A 17,448-nucleotide genomic window follows, 5' to 3' on the forward strand; every position below is an offset into this window, starting at 1 on the left:
AACATTGCCTCACAACAGTTCTTTCAGAGGAAGATTTTTTTTTACTAACAAAAACATGGGTGGAAAAACAGGGAGAGGGAGTTAAAAAGACCCTTCTTTTTTTCATTTCAATGTAATAATTGTTCAATGCAATAATTGTTTCACTAAGGTATTTTGGGTGGTTGGTTGGTTTTCTTTTTTTTTTTTTTTTTCCCTAATTTAAACTATTTTCCTTAACACAAGCATTGAGGGTTGACACAGTGCCTGGGAAAACCCCGACTAGCCCCTTCCTGGACCATGCCAAGAGTGGCCACTCCCTGACCACTACTGGTCTGCGTAGCCATTGAGCAGGGCTGCTGCTTTCCTGCACAGCAGCAATGCTGCTCCACAGGACACCTTGGATGCCGAGGCTCAGAGTAAGAGACAACAGAGGGATATTCTGTGGGTTTCCCAAAGAAGGTTTATTTCTGAGGAAGGGTCAGGGACAGAAGACAAAGGACAGGGCTTGACACTGATTTTTAAACGGGGGAGGAACAAGGGGTGGGTACAATCCATTAACCCATAAGGGAAACACCAGGGAGGAGTTTAATGGAGGGCTCACAACGTAACAACCAATGGGGAACAGCAAGGGGAGGATACGTCTTCAAACAACCAATGGGACATTGAAGAACATAGAAACTTCTAGATCTGAAGGTGGGGTTGGTTGTGGATTGACAAACGGGGGAGGCAGGGTCAGGGAGTTTAGCCAAGGTGGGCAGGTCAACAAGGAATGACAGGGAGGTTTCTAGAACAATGGGCAGGAAACAACAAGGATTGACACCTAGGCAGGCAGGTTCAGGGTTTGATGGGCAATAGGGAGAGGGAGGTGACAACTCAGGAGATAACCAAACAACATGGGGGAAAACAGGAATGAACCATTATAGGAAAACCAACAACAACGTACTCTTCTAGAAACCACACACCACCACAGAGAGTAAAGAACATTCAAGATGTTAGGGGTGTGCTTTACCCTGAGGTGCCAGCTGTACACTAGATCAAAATAGAAAACCCAGGAAATTAAAGAGGGCTGGACACTCATCAACTGTATGAAGTTCAACGAGGGAAAGTGCCGGACTCTGCAGATGGGGTAGGGCAACCCTGGCTGTACAGAGAGGCTGGGGAACAAGATGTTAGAAAAGAGCAGGAATGGGCCCTGGGGAGTCCTAGGCGATGACAAGCTGAATGAAATCAGCAATGCTCTGGCAGCCAGGAGGGCCAGCTGTGTCCTGGGGTGCATCAGGCACAGCATCCCCACTCAGGCCAGGGAGGGGATTGTACCGCTCTGCTCTGCACTGGGGCGGCCTCACCTTGAGTGCTGCGGGCAGGTTTGGGTGCCACTGATGCCTTTTGGGACTGCCTAAAAATAGAGGCCAGGCAAAATTAAGGGGAATAAAAAGCAGTTATATTTATTGAAGGGCCTTCAGCTACTTTTCAGGCAGACAAAGCCCCCCCACCCAGGGGCTATACCCAAAAATGGACAACAGGTTTGGGCTTTCAGAGTTTTACAAGTTTGGTCCATTTGCAGATTGGGAGTTAATCTTCCAGTTACAGCTCCAGGTAATGAAGTAATTTACCCAAGTTTGCTCCCCGCCCACTCACTTTTGTTTACATTTCTCAGAGCCTGAGACAGTAAGGTGTCCTTGATTTCCAGGCCAGGAGAAGAATTGTTTTGTCTGACCAAAATGAAAAAACAATAGCTAACACTCTGTATGAAGTTTAGAGTTATACACTAAAGAATTGCAGGATTACAAATATATGAAAAACACGAAAGCTAAAATCCTAAGGCATCGTTACAATGTAAAAAAGATATTAAGCCATTAGAGAGGCTTAACAAGGATGGTGAAGGACCCTCAGAGGAAGTCAAATGAGGAGGATCTCAGGTCCCTTGGTTTGTTCAGCCTGGAGAAGATTGAGGGGAGACCTCATTGCAGTTAAAACTTCCTCCTGAGGGGAAGAGGAGGGGCAGACACTGATCTTTTCTCTCTGGCACCCAGTGACAGGACCTCAGGGAATGGCCTGAAGTTGTGTCATGGGAGGTTTAGGCTGGGTATTGGAAAAATGTTCTTCCCTCAGAGGATGATTGGGCACAGGCTCTCCAGGGAAGTTGATCACAGCACCAGGCCTGACAGAGTTCAAGAAGTATTTGGACAATGCTCTCAGGCACAGGGTGTGACTCTTGGAGATGGTGTGGTGCAGGGCCAGGAATGGGACCTCATGATCCTTTATGATCCATTCCAACTCGGCATATTCTGTGGTACTGTGAAATTTTAATTGGCATCTTATTTCAGGATGAATTTTCCTGATGAGTGTAACTTCATGATTGGTTAGATAGTGGAAGTAGGTTGATGATGATACTATAGACAGTAGCAGACAACATTGTAGGATCAGTTTATCCTTGAACAATTACACCATTGTTCTGCTTTCATTTGTAAACTGTTCAAAATCAGCTGAGTGTATAGGGTGTTTTTAGTAAGGAGGAGCAATCAGCAACTCACATCTCTGTAATAAAAATTCAGAGGCAGGTATTTGAGTTGGGATTTAAACATCCAGAGAAGTTTGTTATGCTTTGGATTTGACAGTTAACCAATTGCTTGGTAGAGACCTTTTTATTTATTAACTTTAGAAGTCTAATGTAGCATGTACCTTTATATCTTGCATTTCCTCATTTACCTGAAAATAGTCTATCTATTCCGTAGTTGTTTTTAGAGCTATTGAAATCTCATGCATCAAAGTTCACAACAAAATAAAACCAGGCAAAACAAAAGCTTCTAGCATGCTCCTTGAAATAACATGCAAAAATTACACTTGTGAAGACCATTGGTGCTATAACAGCTTTATTTTTTACTTAATACAAGGCAATTAGAGTGCCTTTTAATACTTCACATGACAGATATTAGCAAATACAAATATATATACTTTTTTTTTGCTTTTAATGAAAATGTCCATTTTTAAGGGTTTAACTTAGAAATTTCAGTTGTGAAATCTCTCTAGATTTTTGCAAAGTTAACAGATATTCCAGTGCAAAAATAGATCCCATTACAGATAGCATAAAGTGCTTGGACCGAAGGACCAACTATAATTCAGGAGGGAAAGATAAGCACAAAAGTGGTTGTTTAACCATGGGGAAAATACAACAAACTCCTTACTGAAATACAAATGTACTACAAAGAGGGATGCAACATGTCAATAGTACTGAAGTTTAAAATAAGTTAACACCTCAGTGTAGTTTCATTATCAAGAGTGGTTCATATAATGTGTATGACTCTAGAGTGATTTTTCCCCAACACACACTTGAATGAGTAAAAATTAGTGGCTGTCTGAATGTATTCCATGACAAACCTTCATGCCAGTGTTGCATTATGCTGTCTGTTCAGTACAAACAATGCAGATCAGAGCTGTCAAGTAGTTTGGTTAATATCCACATTTACTGCAACATTTTGTCACAGATAGCAGACCCTGTAAGCATGACAGTCATGGGGCGATAGAAATCAAGAACCTGTTTGGTGCGCTAAGGAAAAGTATTACCATGTAACTGTTGTCTCCTGATACATGAATAATTTAAATGAGCAGTTACCACGAGCAAACCACAACCCTTTCAGGACCAAATGTGAATCCTCCTAGAACTCGTTCTAGCTCTACATGCACTAGTTTGGTGCAGTGCAAAACGTTAGCCCTTCACTTCAGTGATGTAATGCTGATTTGTAATAGTGACTTTTAGCAGTGGCAAGCCTCCAGTACACACTACTTGTTTCAATGATACTACAACATACTTGCAAGCCTGTTCTGGAGTAGTCCTGGCTGTAGCTCTGCTGTTTCTGCACCTGGAAGTCTGGTGTATTCATCACCCTGTAACTCATCCCCATAGAGTGATGATGTCATAAAGGTAATAACAAAGCATGTTTTAAGTGAGGTATACCAATCCCCTTTACACTCCTTTTCTCAATCCCCTTAGCAATGAATTATACAGATTTAAAAAAAAAAAAAAAAAAAAAAAAAAAAAAAAAAAAAGTATGAAAAAGGCACTTCAGCAGAGCCTGTACTAAGCTCTTACTTTACCTCAAGGCAGGACACAGAGGGACAAAGAAATTGTTTTAACTGTGTTTTAAAAATATTGAGTTGGCCAGTGTTACCAAGTATACTTGGAAATATGTAATCAATCTTCTTCAGGCTCATACTAGCCTTTTCAGTATTTGCTGGGCCGCTGTGGTCATTCACAGAACAAAATGGTCCATGATTGATTCATGGAGTAGCATCAAAACTAGTGCAGAACCTGTGTGGGTATTTAAGGCAGAGGCACGGCATACAGGAACAGCTCAGGAACTGCACTTGTGTTCAAACCACATTACTGAACCAATTTTTGAATATAAAAGCAACACAGAGGGGCCCAAAAAGCATACTCTCCCATGACCGTTGTACAACGTGAACAAGAATTGGTTATTCTTACTATATAATTTCCCCTCTAATATTAGTCTGGCTTTGTAATACTTGAAAAATTGACTGATGAACTGTAGCACTATTATCTTGAACTCTCTTGTTTTTCAGGGGAATTTTTACTGAAACAGTTGTTTGTCACATGTATAATATAGGTGTATTCTCCAGTTAGGGATCACCTAATGACTGAAACTACACAACAGAAGCAGTAACTTACACATTAAGGTTATATCGGTTTCCAAACAGGAAAAATTTAGGTGAACAACTTGCAGTTGTTTGCAGATAGCAGCTGATTGCTAGAATCTGGAACATGGTCAGATCATGAATGCAGCTATCCACCACATGGATAGAAAGAGAGCATACAGGCATAATGTAAAGAAATACCATGGCTACAAAGATCAACTGAAAGCATCTTCAATCCCTAATTATGCTACCTACCTATTTAAAGTCATAAATAATACTGTTAAAAAAAAAAAAAAATCTACATCTCGTTTCTAGTTTTATCTGGCAAAACCAGAAACAGCAACATGCTTGTGCTAAGCAGTAATTCCAGATGATGGGTACCTTTCTGGTGCAAAGCAGGGGTTAAAGAGCAGATATTACAAATCTGAGTGACATCTCATGATTTAGAATTTGCTCCTGGCATTTAGCAGCTTGTCCAACTACTGAGTTTGCTGCTGTGGTCCAAACCCTATGTCTGCTTCTCACCCACTTCTTTCTACTAGATGTTCATGCAGCTGCGACAGTACCTCAGAGGAGCAGGAAAGTACTTAACTGCACAAACACCTAGTTAGAGTATGTTGTTGTGATGCTGGTGGGACAATCATGCATTTGGAGGGTTCACAGTTCTGCATATTACCACTTGCTGATGAAGATGTATGGTTATGATGGCTTGTCTCTTGCCATCCCACCTGCACAGTACTGCTTTGTGGTCTCAGCTTTGTCACCACTGACCTAACACCAGCCTAGAGAAAGCCAGTTGGTCAGGTAAGTTTTCACACCTTAGGGCTACAACACTGGTGGTGACTTTTCTTGCCACTGACTGTTTTGGTGCTTTCATTGCCAGCAATGGATATAGCACCAGCACATTCACACACCTGACATGAATGTTCTAAAGACTAAAACATGCATGTCTAAAATATCTGTAAATAACCACTGGCCATGATTCCTCAATGAATTATTTTAGCAACCCTAATAAAAACATACTGTACAGAACAAGATACAGTATGGTTGATAGCCCACAGCATCTAGTGGGTGCTTTACCACAGCTTCAGAGTTATCCTGTAATGAGCTAAGTTCAAGTCTTTCACTGGAGAACAGTACAAGACGACTCCATGAGGCACTGCCCCTGTAAAGGAATTGTTTTCATTGCATTGAATTGCATTGCATTGAATGGTTATCAGTAGAGTGTCCAGTTGCTTTTCTTCTAGCTTCTTCGGGAACATCTTATCCCAGGAAAAGGAAGTTTGCATTCTGCTCATCATTTCTTTGACAAAATTGTCTCACACACAACTTTCTTTTACCTTCTCATCTTGCAGGAAGGAGTTAAGGATTGCAATGTCTACCACAGTCTGGTTTTTGTGCAATGACAGGTCCTTAGTGTGGTCGTCGTCACTTTGGTCCTTAGCAAAATTTACAAAAACCTACAAGGAAAAAAAGGCCATGTCACACATGTCACACACCATTAATTCATGGCATTTTGAGCACTGGACATCCTGAAATAGTCCTGGGATTCAGTACTCTACTTTGTTTAAATGCCTTTATAAGACAGGTCAATTAAATTGGTGGATGTACTCCTACCTCTACAAAAGAATCTTTCGGCATCCAAGATACTAAAAACTTACTTGGTCAAGCGTGGTCTGAGAAACGGAGTAGTCTTCTATGTGGAGTCTCTTCTTGTTCTGGGAGAGAATACTGAATATTTTGGCCAGGGAGGATGGTGAAGAGGGAAGTTGGTACTGCAACATATTCCGATGCTTTTCCTTTAGGACACTTCCAGGGAAGGCATGCCCAAAGAACTCCTCAACAGGCTTCAGATCTGGGTTTGCCCCTGCAATTCTCACCACTATAGTGTAACCATCTCCAAACCTGCAAACGAAAATGTCAGTACAAGAGTTAAGTGCTTCTCAAATACAAGTGAGCTAAAAAGCTAGCAGCATTTTTCCTATAGTCAGAATAGCCATGAAAATGCTGCATAAGCCTAACTGTATCTCCCAAAAAATGCAAACTCTGTGGTGTAAGCAAAAATAAACCACCTACCTGTTCTTTAGGTGCTGGACACTGCCCAGGCACCTGAATCGCCCATTGACCATTATCGCCATTCGAGTGCACAGGGCTTCACATTCTTCCATGCTGCAGGCAAAAATAACTTCATTAGTACTGCAAACAACATTGAAGGGCAGAGCAGAAAGGCTGAGCTTAGCATCCGGCCCTGGTAGATGTAAAAGCCAAGGTATGACAAGTGGGTTGCTACTTACCTGTGAGATGTGAGCACCACTGATCTCCCCTCCTTGATTACACTCAGAGCACAGTTCCACAAGAAGCGACGTGCTTTGGGATCCATCCCCGTTGTTGGCTCATCCTGCAAAATGTATAAGAAAAGCTTGTGCTGCTACATTCTACTGATAAATGCCTCATCTTTGAAATGACCTGTCCATTCCTGATTATGGAAACATTGAAAATAAGCAAGTTTGACTCATTTTCTAAAATGAGAAAGTAATTTATGCACCAGAATTTTAATTAGTCTTAATTTCAACCTGTTTTTCAAGAAAATATTGATGAGCAAAGGTTGCAGACTCACCAGGAACACCACAGGTGGCCCTCCAATGAGGGCAATGGCTGTGGAAAGCTTGCGTCTGTTCCCTCCACTGTAATTCCCAGCATATTTTTCTCCATACTTCACAAGGCCCAGTTTCCGAATTGCCCACTCGCCAACCTATGACAGACAGCACACCACCGCCTTCAATCAAGCATAGCAACATCTGCACAAAGAGATTTTTCTTACAACCTTTGGCTTCAAAAGCAGCTTTCAGAAGGGCCGTTCATCTGAGGATCCAATGTGGCATGGATATGGGTTTTGAAATACCCTGCGCGCCCTCTGGATCTGGACATATGTAACCCTGTCCCCAAGAGGCCTGAAAAATCAAACAGCTGCAACTTATTGGCCAGTGGGCATGCGTTCAACATCAGCTGACCCGTATTAACCAACAGTCTAGTGCTCTTAGCAGCATCAACTTCAGCAACCTTTTCTATTGCTGCGAGCTTACAGCAGGGACATGGACACTGCTGACCCACAGCACTCACACCATAGTGTTTCTTAGCCCTTTGGATAGATGGAATCTGGTTTGTTGTTCAGTAAAATCCCTAATGGTGCCAACAGGTAGGCATTGTTGCCCTGCAGACTAAAGCGTGCTATGGGGAATTGGATTCAGCTACAACACAAATCGCACCCAGAACAGGCTCCCTTTTTATATGGAGCTGGTGAGAACATCACATAGAAACACTTGGCAGCAATCTTAGAAGGAGATTGCAGTTTCCACCCTCACAGAAGGACTTGAGCTACTTGGACATACCCTAGATACCATCTACCTAGAGCACTCAGGTGTCATATAGTAAAAACCATTAATTGCAGGAAACAGAGCTTACAAGGGTGCTGCATGGTCCTGGCAGCTGTCATTAATTGCCTAAAGACTGTTACTGTAACCTCATGTCTGAATGCTGAAATAGCAGCACTTTAATGATGCACCACGATCAACTGGAAAGCTTTTAAAACTCAGCACAAGGCTTTTGCTAAGCTCTGGAGTGTTTGCTTCTGGGGACTGTAAAGAATTAACACTGGACAGCAAGTGAGGCTCTGCATGACCTTCAGTTCCACAGCCCTTAAATTCTTAAAGGAAGAAAGATGTTCAGTGGAGAAGAGCATTCATTATGAGAACATAGGACCCAAATTATCTGCCCTTCCATTTAGTACATTTTGCTAGGCAATACTGAAAAAACCGGGCAACTCTAGGATTGCCCTGAAGAAAAGGGGGGCAGATTTCACCACACAGTATCGTCAACAGCTGCACATCATGGCATTACATGACTTGCAGGAGGGTGCATGCAAGCAAGAACTTGCAAACTGGTCACTGGGTTGGTTCCTATGGTCTTTCCTTTACCTTGCAGACTTCTTTTTCTGGAACACCTCTCAGGAGTGCAAAGAACTCCAAGTGCTCTCGCCCGGTCAGCAGTTCATTAACAGCATCAAACTGTGGGCAGTAGCCCATGTTCTGATGAACTTCCTGGATGTTGGACAAGATACTGTAAAAGAAAAAAACCTTTGTCAGGATTTCATGAGCATATGATGCTATTTCAGATGTTTAAAACAGTGTGAAACTGTTTCTGGAATCACTGAAGTAACAAAAATACAGGATCCTAGAAGCCCATCTTGATCAAGTTACTTTTTATCTCTCTCCCTTTTCCCCTCCTTTTTTTATTAAAAATGAAGGGCTGTTAACACAGAAATGACTACCAGACTAAATCGACTTTCCTAAGCCACTAAACAAGGGCTGAAACAGATGCCAGGAGTCATGGAAGAGAGTTTTGACATGGAAAATAACTGTGAAAACTGGAGGAGAAAGCAGAGAAAAGATGCATTGTCTTTCACCTGTTTCCTTTGAGGAAAGCTTCTCCTCCCGTCACATCTGTATCACCAGTTAGCATCTTAAAAGTGGATGACTTGCCAGCACCATTTACTCCCAGGAGTCCAAAACACTGGGGATATAAATGAGCACAGTGTATTTGAGAACAGGATCCAGCTGCATCACTTTCAGCACTGACGAGATGGGAAGAAGCAAACTTGACCCTCAGGACAGCTAGAGGGATTCTTAAGTCCGTTTTCAGAAAAAAAAACAAAACAAAACAAAACAAAACAAAACAAAACAAAAAAAAAAAAAAACAAAAAAAAAAAAAAAAAAAAAAAAAAAAAAAAAACACACATTCCAAACAAAACCAAAAACAAACACACACAAACAAAAATAACAACAAAAAACCACACCAAACAAACAAACTCCCCTCAAAACAAACAAACTCCCCAAACACCTTCTGGGCTTTTATTTTAGGTATAAATCTTTTAGGCTGCGAAGATGAACAAACTGTGGGGTCACATTGCTACACTGTCACCACTGTTCATCTGTGCCAAATCCTGCACACTGGAGTTTGGCTTCTGGTCCTAGACACTGAGAGTTAAGTATCTTCTTCAAAGGCAGAGACGCACAGAACCAGAAATTGCTTCAGTTTCTAATTTCTTTTTGTGTAATTTGAACATTCATCTGGTTTTGATCTTAACTCTACCCTGTGCTGTCTTGCAGCTCCTAAATTCTGCCGTAATAGCAAAACAATGCATTTAACAAATACGCTTACCTCTCCAGGAGGGATTCCAACACAAATCCTGTCAACTGCTGGCTTTCTCTTCATTCTGTAAATCTGAAACCATAAGAAAAAAGAATGAGAAGGACAATGTCAAAGAATTTAAATTAGAGCTGTACATATTCAATACTCCCAACTTGATACAGTTTCGACCCCACTAAATTCCTCTGATGAGGCACAGTGAACTGTGTAGTTTTGTGTCAATGAGTATGAATTCAGAAGTTCTGTCACCTTGGTTAGCTCCTTGATTTCCAAAATGTCACTCTGTCCTCCTCCACTAATTATCCTCTGCCTCTCTCTGGTTACATCCTCATCTTCATCATTCACAGGAGGCAGTTTGGCATAGACAGGCCTGAAGAAAGCAACATGATAAAGCCTTAGCAGAAAGTGACAGGGTCTTCATAGGTAATATTCTCCCCATTTCACAGGTGACGCCAATGAAAACTTCACCTGCCTTAGCAGCACAGTAGAGGACAACCTACCTGGGTTTGATGAAGAACCTGTACTGGATGAGCACTGTGATAAGAAAAAACACAACACCTTCTACTGCCATGGCAAAGAGGTTCCTTCCCACCAGGTCCCATGACAGAGGGGACACAAAACGATTCTCCCCTGCCAAAATGAGATTAAAAGCACAATCACTTTTCCAGAACCAGGGGAGCTGTCTAGCATTTCTTCCAGCAGAGCTCACCAAGTTGGGCACTGGGACAACTGGTGATCAGCCAGTTGCAGGAGGGAAGAGTTAGACCACACAAGGGGCCAGCTGTGGCTGCATGCACATTTTTTACCGTAGCAAAGGTGGGACTCAAGCCCAGAGAATTCAGTCTGCCAAAGAGCTAGCCCACCTTTCCAAAAGGTTAGTGAAGCACAGAAAGACTATGACTCAGGCCTGGCATCTGCATGCCAGAAAAAAAAAATGCATCTTTCCAGAACCTCAGCCAATGCTTACACTAGGCCTAATGATCTCCATATAACTGTCTTTATGCATTTTTATTTAATGCTCTTAATTTAAAACTCTTTGGATCTACCTACCAGTTTCTCTTAACAACTTAGAGTGGAAGGCTATGATGACTTGCCATGTTTGACCAGGTCTGTGCTGCAAATTGTGCACTTTCAGTTCCTGGAAAGTTAGAGGAGCTTGTCTGGAGCAGATTCTAGATTTCTCTGTTCCTTTCAGGCCATGGTCCCTCCAATACACAATTTCACTTACCAAATCTCTCCAGAGCATCAGCCATAGCCTGGTTTTTCACCATGTCAATGAGTCCCCGGCCCAGGCAGAAGTGGGGGAAGATGAGGAAGACAGACTTCAGGATATCATTGATGTCCTTCAGCTTCTGTTAAAAAAAAAATCAAGTGCCAGTGAGCCAGCTGAGCAGAATGCAGCCACCACCTCCCAAGAGTGACCCATGTTGTGACTGACCCCTCCTTCCCTTCCCCAACACTGCAACCCCACAAAAATTCAAGGATTAGAATTGTTCTCCCACGAGCCAGGGCCATGGCTCCTCTAAACAGTCAGTGTTGTTGTGTTGCTCAAGATTATATTAACCCAAGCAAACTGCAATAAAAGTTTTTTTCCAAATAGACACAGTCTAAAAGGCAGTGTCAGCAAACAATGATATGCAAAAAGGCTACTGGGTGAGGACACAGGGAAGTTGAACTTGCACAGACTGGTTATGTCAGTGCCTGTAGGGAGTTCCTTCCTATCCCATATTGGAAGCTTTAATGCTTTTTCTTTGTTATCTTCCAGATGGCTTAGCCCATGGATTGAACTGATAGCACCCTGAGTTCTTGTTCTGCCAGATAATCATCCCTGAGCATGTACTCATTTTTACTGAGCTAGAACAGGCTTTGTAACAAAAGGAACTATCATCAAGGACTGTGTCCTTATGCCCACAGGAAGAGGTACAATCACCATGGTGTCTCCTGAGCCTCCTCCCACAAGGAACATTTCACACCACTGTGGGTCAAACAGTGCTTGCTAAGACACCTTGTTGTCTACAAGCATGAGAGAAACTTGTACCTTCCCCAGGAGGCATCTGGTGTTGAAAAACTGAAGTGTAATGTGTAAGTTCCCCAACATAGCTAGAGAGGTACCTACAACAGGAGGCAAAATTCAGGACAACTAAATTGTTGGGTGATTAAATGACCTTCATAGATGGAAAATGTCCTTCATTAAGAACATACAAGAAACTCCATTTCAAAAATTCTATTTTTTTTTTTACTCTAAGAATGACTATAAAGTGGAAAAGGTTGTCCAGAGAGACTATGGAGCCTCTCCCTGGAAATGTAAAAAAACTAATGGCCCTGAGCAACGTGCTTTGTAGTAGTTTGACCTTGGCCCCCACTATGGAAAACCAGGCCACGCAAACCCAATACACTGCTGTATCTTGAGGTTGGATTAAACAATCTGAGGAGCTCCTTCCCTACCTTAACTACTCTGTGAGCTTTTCTAAAGGGGTCTTTAACCCATTTCCACCAGAACCCTATTTAAACTGCTGCTGAAGCTAATGCATGCAGGCCAGGGCCTAGCTTTTCTGGAGATCTGGCTGGTAAAAGCAACATAGAACCAACATGGAACTAGATTGTAGCAGCACAAGACAGTGAGGAGTCTCTGGAAAAACATACATTGTTGGTGAAGAGCTCCAGGACAAAGGTGGCCACACTCCCATTGATACCAATGAAGAGATTCACACTGGTCAGCACAACATATGCCGTGCTAGGGATTTTGAACACAAAGGAGGCCGGATACATGAGAGGGGTGATGGACCACCTGGCAAGAGAAAAGGCAGCAACATCAGGTAAGAACCTTCCAAGTCCAAGAGCCTTCCCAGCCATCCTCTGATGAGAAATCCCTTACCCATACAGAAACAGAAGGAGAGCCAGCACAGGCAAGTTGGAGGAGGATACATAGGACTTCTGTTGGAAGCAGATGAAGATGATGACAACTAGTGTGGCTGGAACAATGTAGTTGCACTGGAAGGTGAAAAACATGACCTTGGTTTTCTTTCCAGATGACATAAAAAAGGAGAGATGTTTTTCTGCTCTAATCCAATAGTTTTCAAAACTCTTCAGTGTTCTCGAAGTTGTTTTCAATGGGAGACTCTTAAAAGTGTCACATGTGTGAACCGTAATACAGTACATGCGAATTTACATTTCTTGGTCTCTCTGGAAGTAGTCAGTAGACTCTCAGAGGTTTCAGACACCACAGGTTGAGAAAACCTGCTTTGGACAGAGCAGAACAAGGGGCTACCCAAATAAATGGGTTTGGGCAAGTATTTTAGCGTGACATAATAAATGCTAATGATTGAGCTTATGGTGTCCTTCCATCCTCTGTTGTATTCCTTGACCCACTGAGGTGAACCACTGCCCCATGACAGTAAACACAAAAGTCACAGTCACAGTTATTATTCACGGAAATAATGTAGTGCCCACTGGCCCAAACTGCACTTCAAGACACGCTGGAAGAACAGAATGGAAGATAATTTAGCCCAGCCTAAGTCCTTACCATATCCCACACGAAGTTGGCCAGCCAGTAGATCACAGGCTTCACACCACTGATGAACTGTAAGTGCTTAGCCTTGCTGACACGTTCCTGAATAAGGAAAACCACAAAGCTGGCAGGAACAAAGGACATGGCAAAGATCACACAGATGGATACAAGGACATCCACAGAGGTGGTCATCCTGGATAAAAAAAGGAAGAAAGCAAATAGTTTGTATGCTGGCACTGGCTCCTTTGAGATGAAATGACGCAGCTCATGAAGGGCAGAAACTATTTCTTCTTCTGCTATCCTTATTGTGTCTTTACACTCAGAATCCTGAGTAAAGGATTACCGTGCAAGACTCTCTTAATCAAACAGTTCTTCTCCAGCCTTATAGCAAAGGCAACATACACAGTCTGTTGGCATCTCAAGCATAGCATCATGACCTGGAGACTGGTTAATAACTTCAGCATAATAATCTGCTTTCTGCTTTCCTTATCACCACCACTTTGTTTCCCACAAAACCCATTTTCTGGGGTTGTTGGGGTTTGTCTTTTTTGGTGGTGTTTCAAAGTTCAGAAGTATCTGCTCATCATCTGCCACTGTTTTATGGATTGAAGGATATATATGCATACAGATTATGAGTTCTGACCCTGATCGTAGTGGGAGTGGACTAGTCAATGCCTCAGTGAAGTTAACCTGTGTGCCCCCCAGTTTGAGACAAGGGGCAAAACTCAACAAGGACCTATTAGTGGTTCCTAGTCAAATGATGGGGACAAGAGAATGACCATATTCATGGACAGACACCTTTCTGAAGGTGGCTGAGAGGAATTTCCTAGAGTTGCAGAAGGTCTGGTTCCTGGAAAGGACTGGTTCTTAGAAACTACAGCTTCCAGGGACTCAAAGACAGAGAAAGTCTGTACAGCAGTGCTGTTCAACAGCAAGTTCTCAGCAGCACAGTTTGCCATCTGCCCAGACCAGAGAAAATAAGGCCCGCATGTTAAGAGCCTTAATGGCAGAAGCCAGACTGTGCACAGTGACTCCAAAACCCCATGTTGCCTGTTTCCAGTTATCAGCAATGAGTCCAAACCCACCCATATCCATGTCCCAACTTACAGAGCTACTTCAGAGAGCTGCTGCTTGGTGAGGTTGAGTGGGTGATTGAAGGCAGTGATCCCATAAGCACTGGGGTTTTCACCCTGCTGGAGATTGGCTCGAAGGATGGCATTGTTGATCACATTCAGGAAGGATGCAATGGCATGCCAGCCTTTGTTGTTAAACCACACCTACAAGACACCACATCAGCATCAGAAAGGCACCAGGTACATTAGCTACCCAAAAGCTTCCTAAGCCCTGCAGAACACCCCTTCCTCTGTTGAGGGCATATTTCTTCCCACATCCTTCCAAGCCAGCTTGCTGAGGGGCAGAACACACCATTTAATCAATAAGCAGAAGAGGCTGCTGGAAACTATTACTGATCCAGCACTGAACTCCTTTTGGCATCTAGGCCTAGACTCCACAGGAGATTTTGAGGAAGCCCACATAAAACTACAAGCTGCATTTACTCCACTAGCAAACTCTGAGAGCAAACTAGAGAACTCTGGTCTACACAGTTTTCCAAGACAAACTGCTGTGACTCCAAGTCACCAGACCTTCGAATAGCAGGCACAGAAATGAGGATTGGTTAATTTACCTTCACGTTGTTCTTTGTATCCAGACCTTTCATGAAACTTGATAAACTGTTGAGAAATCGATCCCCAGAACTCCCCTGCAAACAGCAAAGGGACAGTTACTTCCCTTCTAGGAATACCTTTATTCATGCCGTGTGGTCTGGCAGAGACTACACAATGTTTTCCACAGCTCTGACAGTTTTCTGCCAATTCAACAGCCTCTACCCACCAAACTGGAGCTGGTAAGAAGGCTGAATAACTGCAGCTTCCTATCACCCTTTCCATTCTGTAGTCTCACTAGCAAGAAGGGTCAGTCTTACGCCTGCTTTTTTCCCAGCAAAATGTATTTACCTAAGTCGCATGCAACCTTCAGAGACACTGCAGCCTACAGGCTGGCAGTCTCAGAGGAAAACAGTGGCCCAAATTCTCTTCTGAGCCAGGGCAGACTCAGCACAGGAAGGTTCAGCTGAGGTTTTGAAGATGACAGCAACTCCAAGACAGCCCACCCTATCCTGCCCACAAAACTTTCAGATGCTTGCAGTCTCCACTGGCTTGCAACTGGTGTTGGGCAGAACCCACATCAGCACTGCAGGCTGAGTTTGTCTTCAAGCCTTCTGCTACTCCCAGACAACAGCTTTGGAGATCCCAGCTCAGAGGTAGTGGGGAGAAGTCAGTGGACACAACTAACATACACATGCTCCTCATTTTATGACTTCCAAATCATCTCCCAAGTAACAAGACTCAGTATTAGTGCACCCTGGGCTTATAGGGAACAACTGCTCACCTGTGCCAGCTCCAAAATCTTCTTCACCTGTTTAATGGCATCAGTGACTTCATGGCTTGGAGGAAGCACAAGGGAACTGCTGGCTCCCAAGGAAAAGCCACCATACCTGAAAGTTCAGATAGACAGAAAGTGATACTAAATCGTGACTATTCACTGACCTCCAGAAAATATCACTCCTCATCCCTCTCCACGTGTCTCCTCTTCCCACAGGACACCCAAAGCTACTGTCCCCACTCTTACATGAAGGGATGACTTTTATTCTCCTACATGGTTGCTTAGCCATGGAATGTTCTACTCTTTGTTTCTGGGGTTAAATACTCATATTACAATTGCTCAGCATGCTGTCCATTTAATAAAGGCAGCTGTTCTCCACTGCATGCAAGGGCAGCTATTCCCCCTGCTGCCCTTGCTTGGAAGAATAGCTTCTTCCAGAATAGAGTACCAGCACGCTAGTCATGCAAATGTTTTCAAGACTGCTCTCTGCATAAGGCAGACATGCTGTCCAGTACTCTGGTGTTGTCCTAGTTTATCTTTAAACATGTTCCTCCAACAGTTGAGTCCTATAATAGAAACTGCAAAGCAGGGTGGATGTGTTCTGCTAAATAGTATGCTCAAGGTTTAGTGGACACTTACAAGCTAAGGAAAAGGCAGTAACTCACCTGAACTCATTCACCCAGATTTTATTCTTTAAGCTGCAGAGAGAAAAAAAGAGTTGATATACAATACCATGTAACCAGAGGAGACACAGACCAAAAAAGCTGCAGGCACATGGCAAGGGAAAAGTGGAAAGGACAAGTGCAATAGCCTCTCACATCTGTTATAGCTCCCACCATTCCTCTTCAGTGTAATCCCTAGGCTTCCCCCATAATCTGCCTATGAGGGTCAGCATACAGAATCACTAACAAAGCAGAAACATTACTTGAGCTGAGGATCAGGACTATCTGAGCACCTGAGTGGATTTGGCTGCTAGAGCTTATTTGCCTGATCTGTGCATCACCCATAGAGCAAGCAGTGTTTCTCAGGGAGGGAAAGGGGAGTGTTCAACAGCTACCTTTTCCCAATGATCTGTGCGTAGGTCTTCACTAGGTAGTCTGATATATTGCGGCCTGTCAGATTCTGGAGAACGTCAGTTGTGTCTTGCTCACGCTGGTGTCACCAGTGAAAACACAGATAAGTGCACATCAGAAAACACAGGTGCTGAGTGAAATAAATCCTGTGCAATGCTGCATGCAAGAACCACACCTAGCCACTCTGCTCTTCATGAACATTCCTCACTGCAGTACCACTGAGCTCCCTCCTACCTGTGGTGGGGGCAGGCCACCTGCACCAGGGGGACACACAGGCAGCATCTTCTTGATCTTCTCACTGCTGCACTCACAAGATGGGGAAGGATTCTCCATGCTCCAGTTGCCTTGCAGGAAGATGTCCCGGACTGACTCTGGGACTGAAGCAGTGGTCCATTCCTTCTGCCCCACAGTGCAAGGAGTGTCTCTGTGTTTCGAAAGAAGAAAGAAAAAAGCAGTGTTTAAGACAAATATGATGGCCTTTGCCTACAAGACATTTAAAGATCAAACTCCACAGTCCCCAGAAGAGGCAGTGTGTTTCTCAAAGGAGCTTGACCTCACTGAGAGAAACTGCCCAGAGCAAAACATCAGACT

The 17,448-nt window shown here is 43.3% G+C and overlaps 1 protein-coding gene across 2 annotated transcripts in view; it reads right to left on the bottom strand.

Annotated features, from left to right (window-relative positions):
• Positions 1-2,697: 2,697 nt before the first annotated feature.
• ABCA1 (ATP binding cassette subfamily A member 1) overlaps positions 2,698-17,448 on the bottom strand; it is a 91,737-nt gene continuing 76,986 nt past the window's right edge. The window contains exons 31-50 of one of the 2 annotated variants that reach the window (XM_040089368.2): positions 17,092-17,281; positions 16,842-16,936; positions 16,450-16,482; positions 15,791-15,896; positions 15,030-15,104; positions 14,453-14,622; positions 13,361-13,538; positions 12,713-12,828; positions 12,481-12,625; positions 11,066-11,189; positions 10,338-10,467; positions 10,087-10,207; positions 9,850-9,912; positions 9,095-9,201; positions 8,607-8,748; positions 7,250-7,384; positions 6,927-7,030; positions 6,709-6,801; positions 6,294-6,537; positions 2,698-6,092 (exon numbers count right to left, since the gene is read on the bottom strand). In XM_040089368.2, the coding sequence (XP_039945302.1) occupies positions 5,952-6,092; positions 6,294-6,537; positions 6,709-6,801; positions 6,927-7,030; positions 7,250-7,384; positions 8,607-8,748; positions 9,095-9,201; positions 9,850-9,912; positions 10,087-10,207; positions 10,338-10,467; positions 11,066-11,189; positions 12,481-12,625; positions 12,713-12,828; positions 13,361-13,538; positions 14,453-14,622; positions 15,030-15,104; positions 15,791-15,896; positions 16,450-16,482; positions 16,842-16,936; positions 17,092-17,281 (2,512 nt within the window). In that variant the 3' untranslated portion in view covers positions 2,698-5,951. The remainder of the gene's footprint in view (positions 6,093-6,293; positions 6,538-6,708; positions 6,802-6,926; positions 7,031-7,249; positions 7,385-8,606; positions 8,749-9,094; positions 9,202-9,849; positions 9,913-10,086; positions 10,208-10,337; positions 10,468-11,065; positions 11,190-12,480; positions 12,626-12,712; positions 12,829-13,360; positions 13,539-14,452; positions 14,623-15,029; positions 15,105-15,790; positions 15,897-16,449; positions 16,483-16,841; positions 16,937-17,091; positions 17,282-17,448) is intronic. The other variant, XM_040089369.2, reaches the window with a different exon arrangement.

Source organism: Hirundo rustica, chromosome Z (genome assembly GCF_015227805.2).
Source record: "Hirundo rustica isolate bHirRus1 chromosome Z, bHirRus1.pri.v3, whole genome shotgun sequence".
Taxonomy (NCBI): domain Eukaryota; kingdom Metazoa; phylum Chordata; class Aves; order Passeriformes; family Hirundinidae; genus Hirundo; species Hirundo rustica.